The following is an 11,877-nucleotide window of genomic DNA, read 5'->3' on the forward strand; positions in this document are numbered from 1 at the left end:
TTTTTGAACGCTGAGAAATACTACTAAGAAACTCAAAATTTATCGGTGAATATAAGTCTAGTTGAGAATAGTACAAAAAATATTTTATCAACTTGTTGCCTGTCACGTTTGAGGTGGGGAGGGGTGAATGAAATTTTCGGGCTATTTTGTTCTCAGCCTCCATTCATCGCCATTTTTTGAAAAGCATCATTAGTATAAACATAGAAATGTTTGGAGTTTGCTCCATGTTTGGTAGTTATCTCAAACACCAAAAAATGCTGGATCTATCACTAATAGTAAGGCATTTTCTATTGAAAAAAACATTTTTATGTTATTGGATGACAAGCTTAAATCATTAAGAAAAAGCAAAAGTTATAAAAAATATTAAAAACATAAAAGGGAAGTTATAGGCTCATTGCAGACAGTTTCTTCAGCTTGACGTTTAACACATCGTACTCTTGATGTGGCTTTATTGTAGAGATTTACTAACGACATTAACTTGAAAAAGTATGTTTTTTTTAATTTATTTTTATTTTATTTTACCAAACTACCAATGAAACTATGAAACTGAAATCTTTTAACTGTTCAGCTAGAGTAGAAGCCTCATGAGAGACTTGAACATCAGTTTTTTGATTTTCAATAGCCAAAGTAATTAAAGCATCATGGGTGGCACTAATTTGATAACGGACTGCTTTAACACTGCTTATTCTTGCTTCCCAACGTGTGTCACTTAGCTTTTTAATGGTATATATTCCCAAGTGATTGGTTAGAATTTTCCAACGATGAACAGAAGCTGAAAACAATGTAAACGACCTCTGAAATACCCCAAATAAAGTGAATGATTTTACAGAAGACTTAGCGGCATCGCAAAGTACGAGATTGTAGCTATGACATATATAATTGCTGACTTCACTTTTGTACCTATCAACTCAATTAATTCATTTTGTATATCTTTTCCGCAGTAGTGGTCTGAAACATCACCCTTCGTAGCTAACTGCAAGTGCTCCTGCATAACTGGATCAAATTTGGCTAAAAGTTGTACTAAGCCCAAGAACTTTCCATTATTGGGCGTATATAGTTTGTCGGAGGTACCTCTGAACGCCATATTGTTTTCAGCTTAATAAAGTGTAATATGCATCAATCTAGACAAAACATTATTCCATCTTATTGTTTCTTTTCTAATCAAAAGTTGCTCTTGGCAGTCAATTGTTTTCCCTGTTTTTAATCGTAGTTCACTGTCAATCCATGAAAGATAAAACTTCTTATGAGAAGTGCTATTCTCATGAACTTTTAACATTTCTTAATAGTGTTTCTAGTTGTTATATCCTTCAGATACTAAACTTGAAGTTGATTAACTATCAAATAGCCGGCAACAAAAACAATAAACTCGATCCATAGAGACAAATATATTAACCAACGACGCTGAATTGTTTCGTTGTTTGCAAGTTTTTTTGTGAAATAACAATTAGAGAAATGCCGGCCTGTTTCATTCTTTGGATAATTATCAATGTGAGTTTGTGCTAGGCAGTTAGATATTATAAGATCAATAGCTTTGCTATTTCGATTGAGTGGCCATATGGCTGGATCCAATATATTCATGAAAACAGTGCTTAAGTCATCTGGGATTTGTATGCACATCGCCAACGGAGTTTGTTGCGCATCGCCATCGCAAGTAGATATTGTAGTTTTAGCACAACTCATCTCATCACTTCGAGAAACTTCGTCCACAATATCTTTAATAAATATCTGATCTACTGATGCACTCGTTGCCATTCCAGATGTAGATGTCACATTCAGGTCATGATTTTTCGTTGTGATTCATTTCTCTATATTTGTAAACTTTTTTTTTTTGAAATTCTTTTTCTTTTTTTGCCTTCCATTTTCTATATTCTGACCCAGATGGTTTTCTTTTGATAAGATCAACGTATTCAGTCATTTTGCAATAAATTAAGTATATCTCTGTAAATCCAAATATATTTAAACATAAATTACCACAATAAAACTTCGTTATAACGCTATTTGGGCAAGATAATTTTTTAATAGCGTAATTGCGTAATTGCAGCTCAACACTTATTGGTTAATGACCCCTATTAGTGTTAAAAACTCAACACCGATTGGTTAATTACTAATTTAATGTTTTTTAATTTAACTTGTAAAATTTATTTACGTTTTTGTAGAGTTTTCTTGACGTTTTTTTTAATATTGTTTATTTTTAACTAGTGTAAATAAGTACTTACAACTATGCAACTTTTCTATTCGTTCGTAGACAATAATAAAAAACAATAATAAGTTTTTAAGTAAAATAATAGTATTTTTAAGCAATCAAAATGAGATCCAATCTCGACCAATATAATGATTCTGCGCTAAACTTTGCCCTCTTTATATTCGGCGCCCTGGGCCATTGCCTAACCAGGCCCTACCCTAACGCCGTCACTGTTTACTTATACTATGATAATACTATAATATACTAAAACTTTGCTAATATATTTCAATAAATAGAATGTTAAGATTTGAAACAGATTGTCCGTTCTTTGGATTTTCAAAGCCGCTCTCTGAGGTGCAACTGCCAACAGGAATAGATGTGATGCGGCATATGATGTATTTGCGAGAAAATGTAAGCCACCTATACTACATATCATTTTTTCAAATTAAATTTTTTTAGATTTTTTTAATATTAAATATATAATAAAATTTTACAGTAACTTCCTAGAAAAGCCAAAAAACAGAATGATGCAGCTTTAACAGCAATGCAGGTCTTACAAATTTGGGAAAAATACAACATAACTACTGTGTCATCATTTACACCATTGACAAAGAGAGTTTATAACCTATTAGAGCAGAGCAAAAAAGCTGCGAAAAATTCTAATTGCTGACAGAGAAAATAAAAATAATAACATTTAGCTCTATAAGAATAAACTAGCTAAACTCTTTGATATATCATTTGCCAATACAAAGATTAAAAAAAATACTGCTGTGCCAAAGTTAATATGGTACCAGCTATGGAGCACACTTTTCTAGAAGATCAAAGGATTGAGCGTAAAATGGGTATTGGATCAATTGACAAAGAAGTAACAGCAAAACTGCAGAATACCCAAAGCAAACAGAGCTAAAACTTTAATGATGCAGTGCGACTAGATTTTATTGTTTTTGCCACAACAAGTACTTTAAAACGACCTGCTCTTGATGAAAACACTCCATCACCATTATCATCTTTAAAGCAAATGCAATTGTCTCTCCCTTCTCTTTCATTATTCTGCGACCGCCATGGACTCTCAGAAAGATCTGCTGCAGATTTGGCATCAGCCTTACCTGAAAATATTGGCATTAACGGGTGATGCGGAAGTTATCGGACAAATCCTAATTTCATTATTTGAGCATAATAATTAGTTTTTGTGGTTTTATGCGTAGACATAAACGTTCTATAAAATATAAACTTTATTATTTGAAACACAATTATTTAAAATGAGGTTAAATGCAGCTGAACGAGAATCTTTTCGAAAGCGACTAAAATGTTTTTTGTAAATAAACCTAGTATCAAAAAAAAAAAAAAAAAAATCGTAAATCATTTTGAAAAGGAAGGATTTGCTCGAAGTACAATATGATAACCTAAAAAGACTTGAAACTGTTCAATCGTTTTCTGATAGAAAGCACCCTGGTCGTCCGACATTCTGGACTAGAGAAAAGAAAGCCGAATTAACGAGACTTGTCAACAATCGAAAAGGGGTCAGTCAGAGAAAAATAGGTATTAAATTCGGTGTAAATCAATCGACAATTGGTCGTCAGTTAAAAAAAAAGAGTATTAAATACAGAAAACGTGAAAAGACTCCAAAATACACTATAGAACAACAAATAAAGGCAAAGAAAAGAAGCAGGAAACTAGTTAACCAACTCTATAACACAAAATCGCTTCTAGTCATCGATGACGAAAAATACTTTTGTTTTGCAGGGGACAACATGCCTGGAATTTCTGGATACTACACAAACAACAAAAAGACATGCCCAGAAAGTGTTCGTTTTATATGAAAAGAGAAATTTCTAAAAAAATTATTAATGTGGATAGCCATATCTGACCGTGGTATGTCCGAGCCATTGTTTCGCACTTTCAAGGCTGTAGCGATCAATTTATCAATCTATATTAATGAATGTTTAGAAAAACGACTTCTTCCATTTATTCACAAGTATCATGGAGACTTTAACTATTTATTTTGGCCAGATTTAGCAAGTTCTCATTATTCTAAAGATTCTCTAAATTGGATGGACCAATATGTCTACTACGTTGATAAAGAATCCAATCTACCAAATGTGCCTCAAGCACGACCAATTGAAAATTTTTGGGGACATTTGGCACAGAAGGTTTACGAGGGAGATTGGCAAGCTTCAACAGAGCAAGTTTTGATTGATCGCATTAAACTAAGACTACAAGAAATTGATTTAAACTTTTTATAGTCGCATATGAAAGGCGTCAGAGTAAAATTGAGATCAATTGCAGATGGTGGTGTTTTTTCATATAAAAAACAATATGTTTTTATTAAAAGATAAATGCTTTATTTAAAAAAAATATAATAGTAGTTTGTTTTTTTATTTATAAATAAGTTATTGACGTTTTTTTTTGTCCGATAACTTCCGCATCACCCGTTATTTCAAACGATGACAATAAATATGTCATTGACCGGAGCAAGATAAGACGTGTGCGCATGAAAGCTAGAGATAACTTGAAAGTTAGTGAAGTCAAAATAAAGGCGTTATATTTTGATGGCAAAAAGGACCAGACCCTTAAATATTTTAATAAGAAGAAAACCCTAGCGATGGAAGAGCACACATCCTTGATTCAGGAACCTGGAGGGAGTTTTTGGAACACTGCACTCCTCTTAACGAACAGCTAAAGCTATAAAATCTCAAATTCTAAAGTACTCTAAAAAATACAATATTATTATGGATAATTTTAAGTGCTTGGCTGTGTTGGAACAAATGTAAACTCTGGAAACAAGGGTGGTGTGATAAGATATAGAATATAAGATGAGTTAGAACTCTAACGGCCTTTACAATAGGTAATTTTTTTGTTACATGCAAATGAGCTTCTACTTCGTCATGTTTTCAGAATTGGATGAACCAACATCTTGTCGTAGATACTATTCAGGTTTTATTGGAAAATCCATTGAAGGATCTTAAAGGTTGTTGATTTTCAACCTACAAACCATAATGAAGAAATGCCAGAGGTGGACAGTACAGATCAGCTTTAGCTTTTTGACATCTGCCAAGCTGTACTAGATAGCGCTTGTTCTGTCAATCTGGAAAAGCGCAGCCCTGGAAAACTGGTTCATTCTCGATGGCTCACCACTACCAACAGGATCCTCAGATTATATATTTCTACCAGCAGCCCTTCATCAAATTTTGTAACTATAGCAACATACATTTTGCGCGTTTATTCCCTTACGTGATTCATATCAAGAAAGAGTCTTCTATTTTTCATGGCAGCAGGAATTTATGCAGTTCAATAGTCAAATCACGGTATCTACCAGATGTATTATATAAAGTAGTAGACAAAGTTATTTAAACAAATGCATTCTTTGGTCATTAAGAAAACATTTTTCTGGCAATGACATCAGATGAGCAGCCACAAATCCGAGAATTAGGTGTTAGGCGTATACAGAGAGCTAGAGAAGAAAGTAGTATGAATGCTAATCAAACAAGTGTGCGGCAATTCAAAATTCCGATTCTCAGCTTTATGGTCAAGAATATATGGGAGTTGATTGATTGGAGTAATACACAACGGAAAGAGCCACCACTCACAATGCAGCTCACTGATGAGGAACTAAAAAAAGCAAAAGAGAATCGCATTCAATAAATTAATCTTCTGGATAAGTTACCGTGCCACAAGCAAGCTGTTGAACGTTGTGTAAAGATGGTGACAGCTGTTACTCCATCGGTTTGCGGCGAAATAAAAAAGAGATGGTATGATACGTGTTCGCCTGCAATCAAGAAAAAGTATGCCAATATTTAACACCAAGACACATTACACCACTATTTAGTAATTATTTTGCTTTATGTATGTTAATATTATCTAATAAATTCACCTGTTCAACTCCTTTAAAATAACATGTTAATAAACTAGAAATAATAATTTCGAAAAGAACACAACGAATCAATATTTGGAATAGAAAATTCGAAATATGGAAAATTTTGAAAATTTGCCTAGTTTGGCCAAAAATTGGTGCAGGGAGTAATTTTTGTCCGATTTTACTCATCTTAGTCAAATATTTTAGTTTTCCTATAACTAATATAAAAATTTGGGAGAAAAATGGAATTTTATAGAAAAAGTTATTTTCACTTCACCCTAATAACTAATATATTTGTCACTTTGTAAATTCTACATAAAAAAAATTTTTTAATGTAAAATTTGCGTTACCAATAATATATAGTATTAGTCAAAAATTGCTGCAGGGGGTAATTCTTGTCCAATTTCGCTCATTTTAGTCTCGTTTTTTTAGTATTCTTATTGCTAATATAAAAATCAAGGAAAAAAGTTATATTTCTGAAAAATGTTATCTTCACTCCACCCTATTGTTTAGGTTGTTTTTAAGGTGTTTTTAATGAATATAGATTTTTTTCAACGATTTGTTCGATTATTTGATATTTTTTAATGAAATTATATTATATTGTTTAATATATATATATATATATATATATATATATATATATATCTGCCAGTTATTTAGTTTTTTTTATGTTTAACCATGAATCTGTGTTTCAAAAAATTTTATAATTTAATAAGAAATTCAATAGGATCAGTCGGGTAAATTATTTTAAACATTAATGTTGTTGAATACTATTGCAAATCAACTATGAAGATAGAAAATTGTTTTAATTGGTTGAAGATGTTTTGTTATTATTTATATTTATTTTAGGAACAGTATTTTCTTTAGTAGATTTTGTAAATTTTTCTTTCCATTAAAAAATTAATTTTATACTTTATTGTGGTTAACTTTTTAAGTTCAGGAGAAACAAGGTCAGCATTGTAAGTTTGGTTTTCTTTGACATAATCATGATCTACTAAGCAACAAACAGACATTTTTGTAAAGCAATATTTGAGGTGGTCAAATAATGATAAAAATTTTACACTTGACTTTAATAAAACTTGTAACAATGTGACTCAAAAGGAATTTTTGTAACTTTTATTATAGACTTTATATTGCTCTTTATTTTTAGAATAATTTCTTTTGAAAGTCTGCAACAACAATTGTTTCCTTGTTCAAATTTTTATCTATTTTTTTTACAAGCGAGACGTGCTAAAGTAAGTTTAATTTGGCGAAGCAGAACCATAGGAATTGATCCTTTTTTACTCCAACAATGCCATTTTTGATGTTGTTCAGTACGTGAAAGGGATAATATTTTTTCCTTAGTTTTATGAAAGTGTTTTAAAAATAACAATAATGCTAGAATATGGCAACATAGCCTTCTCACACCAACAGGACATTTATCATAGGATTTCTGTTGAATGTTATTTTTAAACAATATTACAGCAGAATGAATTTATTCTCCGTGAGATTTTTTTAATAACTTTTATAAAAAGTCCTCTTACAAACAACGTATTAGGTAAAATAAAATACGTTAAAGTTTCTCTTTCATTTAAAGCATATGGAGATGAGCAAGCAAGATGGAGTTATAAAAGGGTACAACAAATTGTCACAAGTCCAAGAAGCAATTAAAGGTAGGACGCTTGTAGGATTCAAGAAATGTACGAGTACAAAACGTCTTTCTGCTTTTCTTTTTAGTTTTTAAACTTATTTATTCTGATACGTAACTCATATAAAGTACCATTTGTAGATAAGCCATGGTCAGTTAGCCATTTTATACAATCTTTTTTTTTATTCGAAGTATCATCCATTGTTTTTTATTAAAAAAAGATTTATAGAATATTATGTTATAACGGTTTGATTCATTTGTCTCCTATAAAGATGGCACCGAATTCTCATACGCCAAACTCACCCCGTGTGAAAGTCTCTAATGTAATCAAAAACATTTGCATTTCAATCGGGGCTCCATTTCAATATTTATTATTATTTTTTTTTTTTTTCACAACAACTTTTAAAAAGCATTGCAATTAATTATTTAATTAATTTGTTTTATAAAAATGTGCTAGTTTTTCATTTTAGTTACAATGATAGTTATACTTTTGAGAGAAAAAATTGTACTTTTGTGGAGCCGTAAATAACTCCCGTAAACCATATTAGGGGAGTGTGGGCAAGAGCGAGAAATTTTTTATAAAATAAGCAATGTTGTTAATAAATAAATGGATAGTTTATGTGAAAATCTAAAGACGACACTCTACTAAAGAATTTTTTCACAGCGCCATAAATTACAATTATTATGTATATATTCTTGTAACATTAACGTTACAAATAGTAAACTTATAACAAGTTTAAAACCAAATTTTGCATTTAATGAACAACTTTTTCAATGAATGTTCGTGCAAAAACTAAAAGCTCATGTAAGAAGCTGTTTAGAGGAGCAGCTCGCATAGCTTGCCATTTTCGTTTTAGAAAAGCTTTTCTCCGCTCTCGCGCTCATTTACTCCTGCCAAGGCCGGCAAACTATCATGCATGTTAATAAGTAAATCTTTATGCAATATATTTAAATACCTAATAATTTCCTCGTGTATCTCGTTGATTTTCAAGTTATAGTCAGTTTTTCGAGGAATATAGTCGACTTATCGGGGGTTTGACACATTTTAGTCGGGTGAATTTTGGTTTTGAGGACCTTTTTTATTATTATTTAAGAACCATTTTTAAGGATTCATCCCCCCCCCCCCCTCATTTTATTTGTAGAATTGCGTCTGGGAGTAAGTCTTTGTAGTTATAAACTGGAAATTTGTTCCTAAGTTAAAATTTTATTATTATTATTATTATTTTTTTTTCTGTACCTTTTACTTTTATTCACTTTTTGTTTAGAGCACACAATTGTAGTTTTGAATGGTTTTAAATTTATATTCATTTGAATAATTTTTTTTCCTTAACATTTTACTTTTAACCACTTTTTTGTTTTAGTTGAAAACGTTTATTTAAAATTTTGTTTTATTTTTTTTCTATTTAAATTTGATTTTTTTTTTCTTCTGGAGGAATCGGGTTGGATGGGGAGGGTAATTGAATGTTGACGTAATTTTAAAGGGGATCTCTGGAAGTTTGACAAGTTGTTGACAAGGAGGAGAAGGGAGGGAGGAGTGTGTAAAAATTGCCATAAAATTGTTGACGTAAATATTAGACTTTTACAATAATGAAGTAGAAAATGAAAAAATTTGAATTAATAATTCACAATAAAAATTCTAAAATTTAATTAAATCAAAAAAATAAGACCTTAAAATTTAGAAACACTTAATTTTTGTGGGCCTCTGATCATCGGCGGCCCCAGGCTTTAGCCTAGTCTGGCCTATTGGTTAATCCAGCACTGATTGTAAATAAATATCAAAGAAAAAAAAAACGCTTCGTTTTGTTGTTGTTTTTTAACTACCGCCATTTTCAAAAAACGTGTTTCATTTGGGTTTTGATTGGGCTTGTTTAACAACCACTGCCTCGTTTCGCGGAGTGTTTAAGGATCTATTAAAACAGTTATAAAAGTTGTATTCTTATGATTATGATTGAAAACAATCAATTTGCGACAGTCATTGCAAATCAATAATAATGGGAAATGGCTGAAAAAAAGTTTCGCATTAATACCGAATGTCTATATAGGCTCAAGCTATGCTTAATACGAGTCTTTAGATCTCCTAACTCTTGGTTTCTTTTTTTTCTATTGTTAGCTTTATGTTTGGGTCAACAGCTTGTATACTACCAAGTTGGTCTCCTATCTAGTAAGTTTATGGAAGTACTTGGGTACATAAGAATAAGTACTTACAAGTTTAAAGTTCTTTTGTTCGAAACTTTTTTACTTATTTTGACTGTATCCTTATTTAATTGTGCAACAAATTTAGTTTCTTCATATCTATACTTGAATTGGAGAGATTTTTTGACAAAGGATGTCCATAAGAGCTACCTTAATCAAGAAACATTTTACAGAATTAATTTTGAAGGTTTTGTAGACAATATTGATCAACGTGTCACTCAAGATGTAGATAAGTTTTGTTTGCAATTAAGCAGCATTTCTGCTAAATTAGTTATTTCTCCATTCACAATTATATACTATTCTGTTAAATGCTATGAAGTTTCTGGTTACACTGGTTTACTAGCAATTTATGGCTACTTTATTATTGGCAGTTTTTTCAATAAATTTATTATGTCATCAATAGTTAATTTGATTTTTCAGCAAGAGAAATTGGAAGGTGATTTTAGATATAAGCATACAGAATTACGTTCTTTCTTTGAATCAATTGCTCTGATGAAATCAGTTGATAAGGAAAGAAAAAATGTGAATGTTTATTTTCATAAATTAATTTCAACACAAACAAATATTGCAAATGTTCGTATTCTTCTTGATTTTTCAACCAATATTTTTGATTATTTAGGGGCAGTCCTTAGTTACATTATAATATCTTTTGCTATACTAACTGGTAAATATGACTCCTTAAAGCCTTTTGAATTAAGTTCTCTTATAGCCAAAAATGCTTTTATTTCTATGTATCTTATTAACTGCTTTAGTACTTTGATTGATTTATCTTCAAATGCTGCAGAAATATTTGGATATGCACATCGCATCGGTCAATTGATTGAGCAGTTAAATACATATAAGTGTACTAGTATCCCAGATCTATCATTACAACCTCTTGATAATGCTGATATCTTGTACGAACTTCAAGGTGTAACTTTTTCAGCACCTAATTCATCAAAAACATTAGTATCAAATTTAAGTATTGTTATAAATAAAAACGAAAATATATTAATCATGGGAAATACTGGAGTAGGAAAAAGTTCTCTTTTGCGTGCTATTTCTGGTTTATGGGAGCTAACTGATGGGAGAATTGTATCTTACTTACGTGAAAGTGATGTTCTATTTTTGCCACAAAAGCCATTTTTAACAAATGGATCCATACTTGATCTGGTTATTTATCCACAAAGTAATATAAAAATGTCCTCCACATCCAAGGATATAGATAGAGTCTATGATGCTCTTAAAGAAGTAGGTTTGTTAGAAATTGTGGACCGCTTAGGAAACATACACGTAGAATCTTCAAATCGATGGTGTGACATTATTTCACCTGGAGAAGTTCAAAGGTTGAATTTTGCAAGATTGTTTTATCATAAACCTAAGTTAGCAGTTGTAGATGAGATTTCAGGTGCTTTAAGTATCCATGAGGAGGAGCATTTATATAGATACTGTCAACAACTTGGTATAACACTTTTAAGTGTTGGACATAATGCAAGTCTTAAACAGTTTCATCATAAATGTCTTACATTAAAGGGAAATGGGGAGTGGGAGCTTTCTCAAATTGAGTTTTGTTAAAATTTATTGTGATTTGTTTTTACTTTTTATTTTTTATACAAATAATATAATTTTAAATAAAATTTATAAGTTATGTTTATGAAAAATGTTTTATATCAAATGTATAATATAATTAAATTTAAAAATGTTTTATTTTTAAAATATTTTATGAAAAATGTATATTAATTTAAATTAGTTATGATTTATTTACTCAGTTACTGCAGCATTTAACAATGGTTGATATCGCAATACATATTTTATTGGACTAAAGAACAGATTTCTTTTTTTTTTTCAAGTTATAAGTTGAAGGAGGCTAGATCTTAAGTTAAGGTCTTTTAATGATTAAATTTTTGACCGTTAAAAAAAAACGTTTTTTTTAGTAATAAAACTTTTGTTTTTCTTCATTGATTTATGTTGTGTTGTTTATTATTTTATTTTCTAATGCAGAATGGTGTTATCTTTATTTAGCTGCATTTGTTTTTACATTTC

General features: G+C 30.6%; 1 protein-coding gene across 1 annotated transcript; it reads left to right on the forward strand.

Moving 5' to 3' along the window:
- The first annotated feature begins 9,453 nt into the window (after positions 1-9,453).
- On the forward strand, positions 9,454-11,583 carry LOC100208446 (lysosomal cobalamin transporter ABCD4). Its single transcript, XM_065812163.1, has one exon. The coding sequence runs from the start codon at positions 9,661-9,663 to the stop codon at positions 11,407-11,409; it is 1,749 nt and encodes a 582-aa protein (XP_065668235.1). The 5' UTR covers positions 9,454-9,660; the 3' UTR covers positions 11,410-11,583.
- The last annotated feature ends 294 nt before the right edge of the window (positions 11,584-11,877 follow it).

The sequence above is a fragment of the Hydra vulgaris genome, chromosome 12, assembly GCF_038396675.1.
Source record: "Hydra vulgaris chromosome 12, alternate assembly HydraT2T_AEP".
Taxonomy (NCBI): Eukaryota; Metazoa; Cnidaria; class Hydrozoa; order Anthoathecata; family Hydridae; genus Hydra; species Hydra vulgaris.

Excerpts from the sequence above, each read along its gene's own strand:
- LOC100208446 (XM_065812163.1), top strand. The coding sequence starts at position 9,661 with ATGGCTGAAAAAAAGTTTCGCATTAATACCGAATGTCTATATAGGCTC.